This window comes from Pleurodeles waltl, chromosome 4_1, assembly GCF_031143425.1.
Source record: "Pleurodeles waltl isolate 20211129_DDA chromosome 4_1, aPleWal1.hap1.20221129, whole genome shotgun sequence".
In the NCBI taxonomy this organism is placed as follows: Eukaryota; Metazoa; Chordata; class Amphibia; order Caudata; family Salamandridae; genus Pleurodeles; species Pleurodeles waltl.
In genome coordinates, this window is record NC_090442.1 from 829,482,427 (window position 1) to 829,501,066 (window position 18,640).

At 43.4% G+C, this 18,640-nt stretch overlaps 1 protein-coding gene across 2 annotated transcripts in view; it reads right to left on the minus strand.

Moving 5' to 3' along the window:
* The window catches only part of TBC1D15 (TBC1 domain family member 15), a 439,633-nt gene that overhangs the window by 122,599 nt on the left and 298,394 nt on the right, over nt 1-18,640 (minus strand). For both annotated transcript variants that reach the window (XM_069229563.1, XM_069229562.1), the window contains one exon: nt 5,634-5,734. In XM_069229563.1, the coding sequence (XP_069085664.1) occupies nt 5,634-5,734 (101 nt within the window). The remainder of the gene's footprint in view (nt 1-5,633; nt 5,735-18,640) is intronic.

Consider the following 18,640-nt stretch of genomic DNA (forward strand, 5'->3'; position numbering starts at 1 on the left):
CCAGGCAAGGCGTTTAAGGACCATCGACAATGAAATCACTCTGCTCAGCAAGTTTGTCATGTCCAGCCCACATCTTATGGTGAACTTGGCTGCATCCCTCCCATCAGCAATTGCTTGAGAGAGTATGACTCGGGCCTCCTCTGAGACCATGAGCATCATCTGCACAACTGCGTCCCGCATCATGTGGGATTATCGGCCCAAGAGGCACGCAGTGTTCACAGACTGTAGTGCTGGCGGAAGAGAACATCCTCTTTCCAAAAGTATCCAGCCTTTTTGATTTCATATCTGTTGGACTGGTAGGGAATGTGCAGGGGTTGATTTTAGAAGTGGTGCAGGGTGATGGCAGCGGGTAATTGTCCTATGCGCAGGAGTTCCTATGCGGGGCTTGGCCCAGGCCCAGAGTAGGATGTCAATAAAGGCTTCATTTAATGGGAGTAAAGGTTCGGTGGGCATTTGTCTTAACTGCCCCGGAAGGTAGCGTAAGGTCCAGGAGCTCAGCCAACCTATGTACCACCACTGCAAATGAGGCACCCTACTATGTAGCCATAGTACGGGGTGAGGCCAGATCAGTGTCTGGGAAGATATCCAGTCTACTGGCATCCACCAGATCCTCATATTAAGTGTCCTTGGGATCTTCTAATGTTTGCTAACCATAAAGGTTAACAGACTCCTCCTACTCATCACCCAAGCCAGGCCTGTCACCATAATAAGACACTGGCTATGGTATGGGGAGTCAAGCCCCTGGTCGGAGCCACAGACGCCATCAGATGACGCTTGTCTGGCTCCATACTAGAGTCAGGAATGATGATGTGGGCAGCATCACTGCTGGGTGTTGGTGGCTTCAGCTACTAGAGAGGGTGCCACGGAAGGTAGAGGATGCTCGACCAATGGTGCTCCAGATCAGTCCATAGATCCTTAAGGCCCAACAGTTGCAGCAGGCAAACAGGGCACCCCAGAGGGCTCAAGCCGCCCAAAGACGAGTGACATGGCGTTGTAGAAGTCTTCAAGTTAGGAAAAGGTCCCCCCACCTCCCAGAAATTCAGGGAGGCGTGGAGACTGCCCAAGCATAGGCTCCACCACAGGCCTAGGCCTCAAGTGTCGATGGATCTGCAACTCATCTGAAGACGTGCGCGGCAAAGTTGAAGACCTATACAAATTCACTTTCTTTTTGTGGTGCTTATCCAACTTCCCTGGTGACTTGAAATGGGATGATGATCGCCGGGTATGACTTTGTGAACGATCTCGGGACCCTGCTTGTGACCAAGTGTTTTGGAGTCAGTCGACATCAGGTAGAGAGGAGCTCCAGGGGTCGCTCCCTCAGCACTTATGGATACATGGTGCGGCAATCCTTGGATGTCTTGGCGCCCTGGCCCCGTTCCAGATATCAAAGACAAACCAAGTGTGGGTCTGTCACCGACATTGGTCGGTGAAGGTGCGGCATGGTTTAAAACCTGCCTTTCTGGTGGACATCCTGCACACCAGGAGGCTAAGGGCCTGATTTAGATACCGGTGGACGAGTATCTCTGTCACAACGGTAACGGATATCCCATCCACAGAAATCTAAATCCCATCATTTCTTATGGGAATTCGACTTTGGCTGATGCAACATCTGTCACTGTTGTGACGGAGCAGCCCGTCTGCCAGTATCTAAACCAAGTCCTAAGTATCAAAAAACACATTTCAACAAAATGTAGAAAGAGGATGAGTCAAAAAGTGACTGGAGGTAGCTCTCTCCGAATTGGGGCTGACTTGTATGGAAAGAAAATAACTCGTTAGTGTGATGGGATGGTACCTATGTAAGCACGGAGAGCATCACTTAAAGTGCAGGCACCACGTGGAGCCAAATGACACCACCTACTGATCCGCAGGGGTACTGCTCATCAAAAGTTGATAGATCCAGTTTGATGCTTCGGGATATTCTAAGGTAAGGAATATGTGGCTAGAAGTCTCTATCATATAGATTGATTTAAGGCCTTTATGCCACACATCCTTCAGAAAAAATAAAATGGCCTAAGAAAGCCCCAAAAACAGATGGAATTCTCAAACAAGAGAATACACAAGCAGTAGATGAAGATGATATTGGGAACAAGTAGAAAGAGAACGATTTTTGTAGATGTATGATAAAGTATTACATAGTGTAAGAAACTGGGCTTTTTGCAGATGCTGTCACCCCCCCTTCACTTTTTGACCCCATTTGGACTATGGATGCTGTGGTTTTTTAACTGAAAGTGCACTAAGGCTTGCTAATCAGACCTCCGTGCCAATGCTCTTTCCATTAAATTGTACTGTGATTTTGTAAACCCAACTGACAAGGACTTCACCAGCCTTGTAAGGCCCTAGTAAATGGTACCAGTGGTACCCAGGGCAGAAATGGCGAAGGGGTCACCAGGGCTGCGGCACTGATTGTGCCAACCTGCTTGGTCAGAGTAAACACAAAACCTGCAGATGCTGCCATGTCAGCCTGCTTGAGTAGTTTGTCTGCTTGAGTTGGACTATGCCCACACTAAGCACAAGCGGTGTCCCGTCACTGTCCATAGTACAGGTCAGTCACCCCTAAGGCAGGCTTCCTATAGCCCAGGAGGCAGAGTGCACTGTGTTATGAGTGAGGACATATATGCATGAGCATATATGACCTGTGATAGCATTTAAAACCTAATGCAACTGCAAGAGACCAGCTGTCCATAGGATAACGGGGCTGTCACCAGGGCAATCCCCAGATGTCCAGCTCCATGATGACCTGGCTGATTTCCCCCATGTTTGGTGTCAAATTCTGTGCTTTTTAACACTGAGTACGATTCCTGTGTCCCGGATTCACTAGCAAGCTACCATGTAACTTGGTGGTAACCTTAGATGATGCCCACCAAGTTGCCAGCTTTCTCTTGCCTTGGCGGGCACCCCAAGCCATTTGCCTCCAAGACAAGAGTCTGTCCTCCTGCTGGTTGTGCTAACACTTCTACCAGGACAGAGACAATGGACCTGGGCAGCGAAGAGGTCACACCTCCGCCCACTCAGGATAGCTAGTGCTTACAGTAATCGCGGCGGTGAGCCTTAAAGGCTTGCACCGCCCTTGATATGTAATCTCTTGACCCCCAATAGAGGACAAAGCGTTCCCGCCTTGTCGAGACTCACAGATGGGAAAATTTGTTATGCAGGAGGCATAGAATTCCAAGAGCATAGCCACACCTTTAGGGTGGGTTAGGAGGTCTGCACAGGCAAAGAAGGGTTCTGCTATGTTAGCAAACCTTGAAATTAGAAGATTCTGGGTACAAAGGGGACATAGTCCCACAGGAAGTATTCACTTCAGGGGCGGACTAACCGCAAGGACCAATAGCCCACACCATTATCACCCCCTAAACTAGTATTTAAGGGGCTCCCCTGCCACCAGAAACTCAGTTCTGACTTTGAATCTCAGAAGAGGCACAGAGAAGACACTGTCTCCTACAACAGGACTTTGGACTCTGCTGCAGCGCAAAGAAAGGACACTTAAGTGCCCTAAGACCTTCTTTTACAAGCAACAGGTTTTTAAAAAATTGGCAGCACACCTTATCTTAGGATGAAGCAGAAGAGTAAAAGATACTGCCCATCTTTCTGCCCTTCACTGGCCTCATATTTGTAAACGTTGTCTTTTCAAAGCCTTCTTTTTCGGTCTTAAGGAGCTACACAGTCTGCTCCCTGATAGGCATATGGCCTTTATTTTCTCCTTTTATACTCTTGGAAGAAGTCTTTGTTCTAGTATTTTGCATTTTGTTTGTATTCTCAAATTTAGGAAAGCTTACACTGGAGGCTCCTCTTTCTCGGTGGTTGTTTGCAAGCATAAAAAGATGAAACGCTCCCTTGTTGGGCATCCGTGCCATAAGGAACCTTCTTACATTCTTTAAGCTCCTCAAAACGTATTTATTCTCCATATAACTCCGTTGCAGCTCAGTTCTTTAGCATCAGGGCACCCCATGCTTTTGGTATTATGTGCACTTTATAACATTCAAATCAAATCATGCAAGTTAATGAAGACCTTAATATCTAATAAATTAATGGATGCCTATGAAAATAAGCAGTGAAAACAGATCTAACATGTCTAAAAAACAAACACTGAATAAAACATGAGGAATCTTTTCTTTTCCACACTAAACATACAGAGTTGCATTCTAGGCTACCTCCATTATTAACAACTTCCATTGAGTTACCAGAGAATTTAAGCTCAGTGTTCTTGTGCCACATTCTGGCATTTGCAGATTCACTGTTTTGTCTGCCTCAGGTTTGTATGTAAACTGTACACCAAATTCAACCCAGCTTCAGTCCTTGCTTACGTGCTCCTGTTTGTGGCAACATGAGTGAAGATAAAGTAAGTTGGAGAACCAGCCTTTCACTCTGCTCACTGAGTTATCAACTAGCATGCTCTGTCCACCTGCTTAAAGTTGAAAGCTCAAAATGGATACTACTGCATTGTCTCCTAGTCCATGCAACCTTCTAAATTAGTAATCCTTGGGACCAAGCAGCTCTGTGGAAAGTGAGCACCACCTCATCATAGCACCATAAGGTTATGGACATTAATACTGATGGCTGTATGATAATAAAATAAGATTTGTGATTTGATCCTATCTTCTTGGGCTTGAGTCCACCTCTATGCCCATCCTGGTTACCCAGTCACCACAATACAACCATTATAGTTTACCAAGAGACACTGACTAACCATGTTATTAATAACACTGAGCCTATTAAGACCCAGCTGGAGGGCAAGTAGGGGAGCAAGCCCTATCTTTTATTTTCCACAAGTCTTAGCCGTAAATCTAGGCAACAGTGACACACCCTTTCTTCCTTTTCAGTTAATAAAACGGGTGTCATTAAATTGACATATAGTCAGTTCATACCACTTTGAAATGATGACACTGAATTCATGTAGCAGTCTCTGCGGTACAAATGGTCACTGTGGAGCAAAATCAGTTTGTTCAAAGTGTTTTGAAACAACCACTGGATGGGGTAACATCATGTCCTACTTCCTTACTTGTGCCCCCATTTCTTTTCTGTGTTTCATTTATTAGTTAGATCTTTTTTCTCTATTTTTCTTCTCTTCCTACTCAGCTGATTTACAAAAAAAAAAGATTTGAGGCGGCAGTACTTATATAAACTGTATTATAAGTCACTACCATTTCTTACACATTTGTGAAACAATATTTAATGAACACCTAATGTGCATTGTGCAGGCAAACTGCCACTGAGTTCAATAACTGAGAAAACAATTGTCATTTTTAACAATTGGATTTAGTGGTCCTTGTATTTACCGGTTTAATAATAACACATTTTGACCTGGTCCAGAATAAAAGTCAATAACCTGAATAACCTCATACTTTTCTTATATTTGTAGGGTAGGATTTAGATTTTGGCAAATGCGGGTAATTCGTCAAAAAGCAGTGGATGTCCTGTCTGCTGTATTTAGAGCACACAAATATCAAAACACTCTAAAATGGGTAGATAGGACACCAGTTGCTAATGTCATTTACCTGCACTTACCAAACTCTAAAACCACCCCTTATTGTCGCTATTATCGTCATATTTTAAAACACACATTGCCAACATGGACAGAGCTACAATTCTGTTAGAACATAATTTTCACAAGTGCAGGAATATAGTATCCTTACCATTTGATCCATGTATGATACAAAGCACCAAAAGGCATCTACTTCATTTTCCATCACATACAAAACAGGGGAAAGCAAGTCACTCATTCCTTGAACATATCCTTGGTCAAAGAAAGAAATATAATTTACTTGATTAGAAACAAACATTATAACTAAAGAAAAATTTAAAAAATAAGTTTAAACAAAAGGAGATATATATATATATATATATAGATTGTGTATTATCTACTTCTAACAAATGAGTGATTTAAGTTAGATAATTCCATTTACCTTATTGCTTATCAATTTTTAATCACTTCCCAGTTTTCATACAATGAATAACCTGGGAAATACAACATACCCCATAATGCTCACTAAGCATTGGTCCCTTACATTGAGACACATAATGAACTAACTCTGCTTCCTGTACACGCACATGTGTTACAAATAGCACAAAACATGTTAGACACCTTTTAGGACAAAAAGTTAACTGAGAAAAACAGTTATCAAACATATTTATGTTCATGTACTGTTTGCTAAGCACTCGAATTCCCATTGAGAGGGAAAAGAACGGATGTAATGTGCAAGCCCAGGACATCACCCCGCCAACAGCCAGCTCTTAATTTATTTCTAAAGAAAAGATAGATATTAGTTCAACTGCCCTTCAGAAAGGGAAGGAGTTCCAAGTGCTCAGTACTAAAGATATACATAGGTCCATCATAAGCATGTTACAGTGATGCCTCATGGCCATTGTCAAACATTCTCTGTAATCATTGGTAAAAATTGACATTCTCAGTTTCTTTTTAAATAAGGCTGATTTACTTCTCCAATACTGATGAGGAAATTGCTCTCAACGTAGATAATACTCTTATGCCCATTATGTATTTCTTCTGCAAGGCATAGCGAAATTACAATGTTAAGACAGCAAGGAAAACTGAGAGACCTGCGGAGAAACCAGCAGGTCTTTTTCAACTGCTTGTTGAGCATTCAATTGGTGGGCAGTTCCATGTTAAGTGTGCATGGCAAGTGTGCATGGCAAGTGTGCATGGCAAGAGACAAATACGTAGAAAATGCCAAGTATTTGAGGATTGTGCAGTGCGATATCTGAGGTGCAGTAGGTCAATAATGCAGTGAGGCTTGTGTACAATAACTGACTGGCAGTTGGTCACCTTGCTGTTAGTTCTCCTACTAGGCTATTTTATTGAACTCACTTTCTGGCCTATATATGCTGGGTTACTCCTATCCCGATATAAGCAGTCAAAATGGGTCCCAAATGAAACATTGTGTTGTCAGGTTTCTAGGTTCTTTTTCTCTTTAGGTTCCCCTCGCTTGCACTGCAGAGTCTTGGACCTTCAAGACCAGTTCTTTCTATAACTTATTCTCCGGACGGTGTCTGGTTTATACATGCCCATTTCTTATGGCTCTGACTGAAAGCAGAAAGCGCAGTTGCAAGAGGTGAAAGGAAGGCAGGGAAGAAAGTGGGTTTTGGCTTAGGATAGTAGGTAAGTAAGATATTTATTTTTCATATTTGCGTTAGGGAGCAGAGGGTATGTTATGTAAAGTTCTCCAATTATCCTCTGCCCCTGCGCAGTAGATGAAAGCAGGGGCAGATGATTTTGGGGGCCATACATTACATAAAATTATAGATGGGTAAAAAGTGAATTATGGGGATGTTTTTCACCTTGGGGTTCTGAGTGACAACTCGAGCTTCACTCTCGTTTAACTAACGTCATTCAGAACCCGAGGAGAAAAACATTTCCATAAGTCACTGGTGCACATCTATAATCCTATATATGAGCACTGTGCAAATAATGCTTTATGTACGACACTGTATTAGAATCTTCATCGTATGCACAGATCGTGAATGCCTGACCCACACAATTCTCTTGATAATATTTACAAAGTGTAATAGCCAAAATGCATGAGGGAAATATAACATATATGACTTAGTAAAATAGCTGCCATATTGTTGTCCTAAAGAGGTATCAGAACATGTCTCACCTACATAAAACTTTTCAGGAGATGCCAGAGATTTTGAAAATGTTTTCAGTCACTAATGTGTTCATTTTAAGAAAGTTTTTTGTCTTCAAATCTTATTCATTCAATGGAACTAATGGCAGCTATAAATCCCTTGGGCCAGTAGTTCTTAACCTGTGGTCCACAGAGCTCTAGAGGTCCCCTATGACTACTCCGGGGGTCCACAATAGTTTAAAAAAGTACAATTTAGCAAACTAGTTTAGTACATATAAGTAAAAAAGTTTTGCTTTTGTATTTGAAAGTTTTAAAACGCTTTGTATATGTGAAAATATTTGAAATTGGAAGCTAAAAATTAAGTTGGTATCATTACCTTGATTTGTCGGAGCAGCACTAGAATAGCAAACAGACTCTAGTATGGACAATTGGTAGCCTTAGTTTAAATAGTGCTGGTATGCACTAACACAAAGAGCAGCACATTTATTAATATATGTTTTAGGAATAAAATTACATTTTGAAAAGCTCCAACGTATCCATTAAATTAAAATGTCACATTTTATTGTCAAGTAATTAAAATATTTAATAGGTTGTGTATTTCTTTGACGTATAATTATTTCTATAGTTTTGTATAATATTTTGAGGTTCAAATGATCAAAACTGGTTCAGTGGAATCCTCTGTTTCTTGTATGATTTAGTGGGGACTACAGAAGTCATAAGGTTACAAACTGCTGCCCTGGGCAGACAGTTTACTGCTCTCTGAAGAAGATATCTTGAAACTTTAAAAGCATATGCCTTGAACCACTGAAGTAACAAGCATTGGCAAAGCCAACAGGTTTGCCTATGTGAGAGCTACTGGCTTTGCTTATATCTTTTAGCTATAATGTACAGCAGCATACAGTGGAGTAGAGTAGAGTGGCATGGCATAGTCTGGTGTGGAGAGGCTTAGAGTGAAGCAGCATAGAGTAGCTTGGGGTGGTGTGGAGGGGTGTAGAGAAGAGTGAAGAGGCTCAGAATGCAGTGGCAAAGAGCGGAGTAGAGTAGAAGGGAGTGGTGTAGAGTGCAGTGGCATAGAGTGGTGCAGAGTAGAATGCAGTGGCGTAGAGTAGAGTGGTACACAGTAGTGTGGAGTGCATTGGTGTGGAGTGCAGTGGTGCGGAGTAGATTGTATTGACATAGAGGGAAGTGGAACAGAGTAGAGTGCAGTGTCGTCGAGTACACAGTATGGGGTGGGAGGAAAAAGTACCATGAGAGGGGGCAGGTGGGAGGGAATAGATGCTACATGGATGGGGATATGGGAGGCAGACTGAAAACACATGCTCTCATAAGGAGTGCTTGAACAAAGAAAAGAGTAGCTCCAAAAACAGGAGAAGTGGAAGGAAACAAGAACCTGGTCCAGGCTCGGAGGAAGGCCAAGCACAAGAAGAAGAAGAAATGGCACCTATGCCGTGACTAATGGGGACGAAGAAAATGAAAGCGAAAATAAAAATAACAAATGGCGAGCTAGGTACGGGCTGTAAGTCCGCAGTGTGTAAGAAACATGTCTTTCAGAAACAGTGCATGCGTTCATGCTTTGTCTAGGCGAAACCTAAACAACATTGAACTGAAACAATAAAACCTCTTTATGCACACAGTCTTTTCAGTGAGTGAATATTAATTTTCTACATCATTATCAGGTAAGTGGGATGCTTGGGCAACAAAGCACCTTGATAATTAAAACACAGTTGTGCTGTAAATTATGGACTTTGAAAGAAAATGTGGTTCAGTATTTGAAAAGGAACCTTTTTATTGAAAAGTAAAAAAGAAAATGTTACTCACCCAGTAAGCATCTGTTCGTGGCATGGAATGCTGTACATCCACCATCTAGTGCTGGGCACGGATGTGTGCAAGTTGTTTTTCTTCAAAGAAAGTCTTTCGAGTCACGAAGTACAATAACTCCTCCTCTTGCTGGCAATGTGCATGATTATTGATTCTGTTGTTAGACTGATTTCCTGCAAGACGGGTGAGGATGGTATGTGATGTAGTGTAGGATAATGCGATGTTCTTGCTGACAGAATAAGCGTCAACTTATAAAGGTAAATGCAACAACCACAGTTGTCTGGGGAGGAGGGTGGGCGCATATGCATCTACAGTACTACATGCCAGAAACAGATGCTTACAAGTAAGTAACATTTTCTGTTTAAGGCTTGTGTGGCTGTAGACACACATGCTCAGCATCAACTGAAAAGCAGCCCTCCTCCATAAGCGGTGACAAGCCTGTGGGGCTTGCAGTTGTTTGGAATAAAGTACACAGAACTGCCTGGCTGACATTGGCTTGTTGACAGGCCAGTTCATCTACGAAGTAATGTTTTGTAAATGTATGCGATGTAGACCAAGTAGCTGCTTTACATATGTCAGCTATAGGTATATTTCCTGAAAAATCCATAGAAGCTCCTTTTTTGCAAGGAGAGTGAACTCTAGAAGGGCTTGTTTGACATCGAAGGTGTGTAGAGCCCTTTCCAAAATTGAGTCAGGTTGCAGAAAGAATATTGACAATTCAATAGTTTTAATAAGGAGAAATCTGAGATACCACCGTAGGAAGAAATTTAGGATTGGTACGTAATAACACCCTATCTTAATGTATTTGGAAAAAAGGGTTCTTGTAAGTTTAATGCCTTAAGTTCACTGACACATCCGAGGGATATGATGGCCACTAGAAGTGATACTTTCCAGGATAAGAACTGGAGGGGGCAGGAGTGGAGGGGTTCGAATGGAGGGCCTATTAATCTTGTCAATATAATATTGTGATTCGAGGTAGTAGCTGGTGGCACCCTAGGAGGAATGGCCTGTTTAAGACCTTCCAAGGAGACTTTAACATCTGGGATCCTGAATAAGGATGTATGATATCTGTTTTGCAGATATGCGGCTATTGCCGATAGGTGTAACCTAATAGATGTAAAGGCTAAATCGCAGGAGTGTAAGTGAAAAAGATAACAAATAATGTCCTGAACACTGGGTTGTAAAGGATCAATTTGTTTGGAATGAAAGTAGTGGACAAATACATCTTTTCCACTTTGCTGCATAACAAGCACCATTAGTGGGCCTGCATGCTTCTTGAAGAAAGTCCAAACAAGGTTGTGGTAGGTTCAAACAAGCAGACTGTAGGACTTCAGGAGCCAGATTGCAAGGTTGAGAGACCTGGGGTCCAAGTGTCTGATTTTTCCTTGGTTCTGCATGAGAAGGCCCTGCATGTTTGGCAGCACCTCATGTGGAACTATTGAGAGTTCTAGGAGTGTGGTGAACCATGGTTGCCGTGTCCATGTGGGAGCCACTAGGATGAGGGTGTCTGCTGAAGTTTGCAACCACAAACAGAAGCAGTGGGAGAGGTGAAAAGCATATGCAAATATCCCTCACCAAATCATCCATGGTGCATTTCCCTTGGACTGTGGGTGTGAAAACCTGGAGGAGAAGTCTTGGCATTTTGTGTTTTCTGCTGTGGTGAAGAGGTCTATTTGTGAGTGAACCCAATGCTAGAGGTATGGGAGGAAAACTTGCAGGTGGATTTCCCACTCATGGACTTGTTGACGGCTCCTGCTGAGATCTGCAAAGTTTTTTTCCACTCCTGGTACTCTGCTAACAGATAGATGCTGTGTTGGACAGCCCACCTCTAGATGTTCTAGGCTGGAAGAGATTGCTGAGGGGATCTGGTGCCCCTCTGTTTTTGGAGCTAAAACATGGCAGCCATGCTGTCTGTTTGGATCCAAACTACCTTGCCAATCAGGTGAGGAAGGATGACATTGAACACTAGATGAACAGCTTGTAACTCCAGGTGATCGATATGGAGATGCCTCTGGCTGAGTGTCCAGTGTTCTTGGACTGGGAGATCTTGTGAATGCGCTCCCTAACCCATGAGGGAGGCATCCGTTGTTATGGTTCTCTGCAGAACTGGGTCTAGGAACGGCCGTCCTTTGAGGAGATTGTTGATGTTCCACCACTGCAGAGAGTGGCAAGCTTGATGAACTACCAACACTACATCTTCCAATGGACCCTCCGTTTGAATCCATTGGTGCACTAAGCACTCCTGCAACAAATGCATGCTAAGTCTGGCATGGGGTACTATGGCTATGCATGAAGCTATCATACTAAGGAGACGCGTTATTGTCCCCACTGTTACCTGTTGGAGAGGCTGAAACTGTGGTATGAGTGCCTGGAATGACTGAATCCGAGCAGCACTGGGGTAAGTAATCCCCTATTGTGATTCCAGGATGGCTACCAGGTTGGACTGTACTTAGAGGGGTTGTGGGTGGGATTTGAGTGCACTGATGATAAAATTGATGAAGTACATTTATGGAGACTTGAGTGTGTTGAAAACAGAGTTGGCAAGTTGTACTTTTGATGAGCCAATCGTCTAAATATGGAAAAACGTGTATATTTTGCCTGCACAGGTAAGCTGCTGTTACTGTGAGCCACTTGGTGAAAATCCTGGGGGCAGTTTTGACCCCTAAGGGGGGCACCTCGATTGGAAATATTGGTTGTTTATTATGAACCTGAGGTATCAGTAATGCATCAGGTGAATAGGAATGTAGAAAAAGGAGTCTTTCAGATCGTGTGCTGCCATGAAGTCACCTTGTTGTAGTAACGGAGTTACATCTTGAAGCATGACCATGTGAAAGTGCTCTGAGAGGATCTACTGGTTTAGAGGTCTAAGGTCCAAGATTGGCCTTAAGGACCCATCCTTTTTGAGTATAAGAAAGTAGATTGAATACACTCCAGTGCCTTTTTGGCTTATAGGCACAGGTTCTACTGCACCTTTTTTAAGATGTGCCTGAACTTCCTCTTTGAGCAACTGTTGATGTTCACTTCAAAGTCTGCGTTTCCGAGGTTGGATGTTTGGAGGTGTGAAAGTAAGCTGCAGATAATAACCATGTTGGATAATATCCACCACCGACTTATCGGTTGTGATGTTCCGCTATGTAGGAATGCAGGAAAGAACCTCTGTAGTCGACCCCCAACAGATGTTGAGTGATCGGGAATGATTGGTAATTCAGGGTTTGGTGGAGGTGGCAGATGGTTTGATGAAACCATGCTTGCCTTTACCTCTAGTATTGTTGTGCCTAAAGAAGCCCTTGTAAAATCCCCTGGACAGGATGCTGTGTGGCTGGGAATGTTGGTAAGATGTGGAGGAATCTGTGGAGGTGGATTCTGTTGCGGAGGGGCAAAAATTAGCCATGGTGCGAAGATGTCTGCAAAGTGCCCAGAGCTTTGGCCGTCTTCTTATCCTTTTTTATTTTCTCTACTAGAGTGTCTACTTGGTGTTCACCATCAAAAGGAGATGCAAGGATGTGTTGTTGCATCTCGAGTTTGAAGCCTGAAACCGTAAGCCAGTCTAAGAGCATGCTTGAATTAATGCCTCTTGCTGCTGTGCTGGCTGCATCAAGGGTGCAGCAAATGGTGGTGCTGGCAATAGTTTACCCTCCGAGAGGATCTCATATGCCTTTTTCTTATGTTCCTCAGGGAGGTGTTGGAGGAGCCCCTCCATCTTGTCCCAATGAGCACTGTCATACCGAGAGAGGAGGCCAAAGGAGTTGGCAATTACCCACTGGTTGGCAGACTTTGGCAGTCACCCTCTTCCCTGCAGCATCTATCTTTTATTACTTTCTTTGTCTGGCGGAGGCACTTCACCAGATGTCTGCGAGTTTTCTCTTTTCCTTGCTGTGGGAACCACTAGAGAGTCAGGAGGGAGTTGGCCTCTAATGTTTGTAGGGTCATTTGGGGAAGGTTTATACTTTTTTATCAACCCTTGGAGTAATGACGTGCTTTAACTGGGTCTATAGAGAAGTCAGGTGCGTTTCTAAGTATGCTTTAAGCATTCCCAGATACTGTGAAAATCGTTAGTTAGAGGAGAGGGTCTTGAATAAAAAGCCACCCTCTAGTGGTACTGTATGGATTTGAACCTTACGATATGCAAGCCTTCTACCTATGGGGTTGTGGTAAGTAGTGGTGTTGACTGGTGTAGACTGCTTTGCTGGGTAAAGATTTGGGTTGTGCCATTGGTGGGTCTATGTCATAAGTGCCCCACAGGTCATCATGTGGTGGAATGGAGTACTGGTCTCCATAGTCCCCGTCCCCCACAAAAAAATGAATAGGCCCCTCTGGAAAATATGTCACTGGTTTAGGGAGTGAAGGTAGTGTAACGAGTTGTGGTATGGTATGCACAGGGCTAGTTGGCTTGTCATCCTTTTTTCTGTTCTTTGGTGACATAGGGGTGTCCAAAGCTTCCTCAAAAGTAAGTTGTTCTTTTGCTGGTTGTGCAGCAGTCTGTGGAGGTCTTGCCATGATACGACTAGTGTCCTCCTGCATCCGTTCGAGCACATGTTCTACAGTTTATTGTTTGACCATATGCTTTGTGAAAGAGTATGATTTTGGGTCCAGCACACTCTTCAGTGCTGAGGTTCTCAATGACGAGCCTTTGGATGCCCAAGGTTTCGATGCCAAGGTTCTTGGGTACGTAGTATATTTTGGTGCAGAGGTGACGTAGTGTTTCAGCACCAACCCTCTCGAGTCCGATGTTTGACTCGACTACGATGGCATGGGAGTCTGTTCGACAGCATGCATTTTCTGTTGTTTTATCAGTGCTAAGGCTGGGCGTCTCTAAAACAGTGCTGACCATGACCCAAGGGCAGTGGTGGCCTTAGTGAAGATTTTAGTCAGTCCAGACCATCTGCAATTGCTTGTTGGAGTTGAGGCAGGGATGGGGGGTATTCTACTCACAGGTTGCTCCAGCAGGAGGTCCTGCATCTCAAGCTCAGAGCCTGAGCTGTATTCTGGTGAATAAGAGCTGCCAACATCTTGAGGGTCTTCAGAAAGAGGGGTGGGGAATTTGTATCGCCCGAAGCCCGAGACATGATGATTCCTGCCGCAGACAAGAAGTTTTAATCTGTACTTAGTCCGCCGGACAAGCAGACATTCTGCTAAGCTCTCCTGCAACTTATACAAGCACTGAGTCTGTTATTTCAAATTGCATGCTGAAAATGTCCCGAGTGCTAATTTTCATAGGTAAATACGGTAACCATAATAGGAAGAGAGAGAGCTTTGAGCACTCCTGTTCACAGCTAAAAAGCGAGGTGAAAACAGATCGTCTATTTATTGGTTGTGGGCCGACACACTAAAAATTACATGCTGTAAAATGCCTTCCGAGAGTGAAACAATACCCCGTTGCGTTCCCCTGAGGTAGGATTGAAGTGGGAAGTATCAGATGCCCGGTCCCTGCATGTTTGAAACACTGTGGCAAATCTAGATGAATTCCTTGCTGCAGGCCATTTACAATGAAAATCTGAAGAAAAACGAGAGCACAAGAAGCCCGTGATCACAGTGACTGCCAGGCTCGCATGCCAAACAGCTGACAGTGAGTATGCTGCTTAAAAGTGGCTGCCGAGAGTTTACTGGCGTGGCCCGATTTGTTGATAGGCGGCATGATGAAGAAGGAATTGTGAAGTAGGTTACAGGGCAGGCAACTCTCCTTGTCAGGGAACCGAAGGTCAAGAGAGCACGAGTTCCCGAGTGTGGTATGCCTGCTGAGCAGCAGGAGCTCCAGAATGCTGTCACTTGCTGGAAGTGGAATAGGCAAACAAGATGTAACAAGTGGATGTCAAGTACTAGTTCAGAGGATGTGTTCGGATTTGCTGTTCAAACCATCATGGTGTCAAAAATACCACATTTGTCACCCAGGCAAACGAGGGGAAGCCACCATGAGTGGGGGTTGCTGTCAAATGTTTGAGTGCTTTTAGTGCCAAGGGTCGACTCTGGCTCTAAGAGCCTTGCGTGAGCCAGGCCTTAAAATATTTGTCATGACTATCATGCAACAAACCTGTCAGAATATGACAGTGTATTCACAACTCAAAAATTGTATATCCTTAACACAAGAAAGCTTTTCAGCATAGTGCATCAAATTATATCACTTCATTGAAAGGCATTTATTAATCTGCGAGTTTTCAAACACGCACATGAAATGCTGATGACAATGCTATGAGTAAACTCAGATGCAAGCCAGTAATCTTGTGCACCATACATGTGACCTTGATTCTTATTATACTTACAGCACCATTATAGGCCACTGAATTAAGAACAAGAGGTTTTTGTGGAGAGAAGGAGGCTTGGTGAAATAAAGTATTTGCCTAGGATAAAACAATTTGATAAAGCGGGGAAGTCACGATTGATCCTGGTTCCCAGTTTCACATTGTACAATTCAGCAACTAAATAGCTATTTCTTTCACCTATCTAGGAGTAATGCTTTGTATTTAATTCTTATAGAATACGATTAGAGCGTCTGTGATGGGAATAATCCAGGTTATATTTTTGACTGTTTTATACAGCTCAAATCTAACGCAATGAAATAACATTTCTTCACAACAGACATAGACCATGCTCCACCTTTTTTCATCACAGATAGATTTGCTGGGATTCACGGAATGCTGAGCCGAGGCTGAATTTGAACCTGGTTCCACATATTGCATGGTTAGGAGCTGTAGCCAATAGTCCACATCGCCCCTAATAAAAGTTGGCTTGTCTGAACCTGTTGCCATGTTTTTTTTCCCACTTGCACTCGGTTCACACCCAATTAATATTGTGGCATGTTTACTATAATATTTGCAACTGTGTGTGCTTCATTGAGAGCTTTAAATCGATATTTTAGCTACCATTGTAAATGTTTTATCATCCTGTCATCACTGCACAGGACACGTTAATTAGCTTCTATATTTCCCTGACTAGACCTGCGCAGCTCTTTACAACACACCTCTAAGATCGGTGTTACTGTGGGGGCAGGTTGCAGGACTGCTGGAAGACTTGAAGCAAAGTGGGATCGTTAGAGTAAAGGGGCTGCTGGACAGACCTTCTATTAGATAAGCACAAATATCACTGGGTAAAGAAAAGTGTGCAATCTGTGGTGAAAGAGTTTAAGGCAAGGGAGTTGCAGCTGTTGACAAGCACAGAGGAGGGGATTTTGGAGTCGAGGTGAAAGAAAGATACTTGCAGCCTGTGGTGGGACTGGAGGAGAGGTAATGAAACCTATTGTGAGAGTGGTGAAGAAGAGGACAATTGCGGAACCTGTAGTAAGATTGGACATAGGGCATGCAGCTGTTGGAGGGGAGAGTGGCGAAGAGGGGAATGAAATCTGTTGTGAGAAAGGTGGGGAAGGTTGCATACATATTTCTGTATTTCTTCCTCTATGTATGTGTGTGTGTGTGTATATATATATATATATATATATATATACATATATATATATATATATATATATAAATATAAAGAAAGTGCTGTATGTGAACAGAAAATGTATTAAACCAATGTTGTGTTGTGAGAAAGCAAGAAAGTATGATGGATCCTCAGAGTCAATGGAAGAGATATGGGCTCAGAAGTCAGAGAGTGAAGGGTAAGTGGTTTATGCCTATGGCAAGAAAACAGCCTGGTAGATAAAATGCTGCTCTAAGAGGATTTGCACGGCAGCCTACTAATGCAGCCAAGAGGCTGAGATGGACATGTTTACTTTGGAGGCTGTTTTAATGCATCCATGCAAGCCCTTCTAGTCGATTTGTACGGTAGGTGGGACAAGTGTATATATTTACAGGGCTAGAAGATTACCGTGGAACTTTGTCCTTTAGACAAGTAATTTTTTTCAAAAATTCCACACCCCTGAGACTCACAGCACTCAAAGGGATGGTGGCCTGCTGGCGACAGCAGACCACAATGTCTGTGACTGCTTTTAAATAAGGCAGTTTTTTTTTTGTAATGCAGCCCGTTTTCCTTAAAAGAAAACAAGATGCATTACAAAACTAAAAAATTAAACGTTTTTGTTTCATTTTTACAGAGCAGGCAGTAGTTCATAGGACCAATGCCTGCTCTGGAATTTTTTTTTAATGCCATTCACAAAGGGGAAAGGGTCCCATGGGGACCCCTTCCCTTTTGCGAATGGGTTAGCACCCATATGAAATGAGTGCTAACTGCGGTTGTTTTGCGACCGCGTTCACAAAACAATACAACATCGGTGTGCGACTCGCAATTAGGAAGGGAACATCCCTTCCTAATTGCGACTCCCAATCCCGTTCTGCGATTCAGTAACCAGTTTACCGAATCACAAAACGGGGTTTGGGCATTGCGATAAGCTTTTTGCACTTCGCAAACAGCAAAATTCACTGTTTGCGACTTGCAAAAAGTTTAGTACATCTGGCCCTGGGTGTCTCCTGCGGCATATACTAGACTATTCAGGGTGGGAGACTTCAATAGCGTCGCTGATGGGGAATTTGATTGTTATCCTCTGAGACAGAATACTAAACTGAGGATGATGGCACAGTTGCTAGAGGTCATGATAGTTGGTGTTGCAAGATGTATGGAGTGAGATGCATCCAGTGGGAAGAAAATACACATGGAATACACCAACACATGGCACATTTGGTAGACTGGATCGGATACTATTATCGGAATATATGTCCCGAGGATTCCGGAGGTGGAACACATCTCATGGTAATTATTAGACAATGCTCCAGTGGTACGCTCATTTGTATGTGGGGTGGGCACTAGGTCACCCAGGCATATAGATGGGAAATGCTTGCAGAAGTACAAAAAAAATTACTTTGCAGAAAATTAGCTGGGTACGCAAAGTCGCACCACAGAGTGGGAGGCAATGAAGGTGGTCCTAAGGGGGCCAATGTGTGGGTTTTTCATGCGTAGTGCACAAAGCCCTTCAGACTGAACTCCTACATAAGGAGGAAACTCTGGTGGCTTTACATAGGTCGCCACTGAAGAAGAAACAGGGGAGGAGTGAGAAGATCACTCTACAATGGCAGGTGATGGAGGTGAACACTACACACTAAAGTCATACCACCAATTACTACATAGGGAGGGAGACCGTTCAGGGCGCTTACTTGCATGGATATTGCATAGAGAGATGCCAGGCCCCCCTATCATGCACCATAAGACCACTTCAGGGGCTGATGCAGATACGCAAACCGCCATACTACACATGCTTGGAAACCATTTGCAACAAGTGTACTCCAGGTCACACGAACAAGAGCCAGAACTGG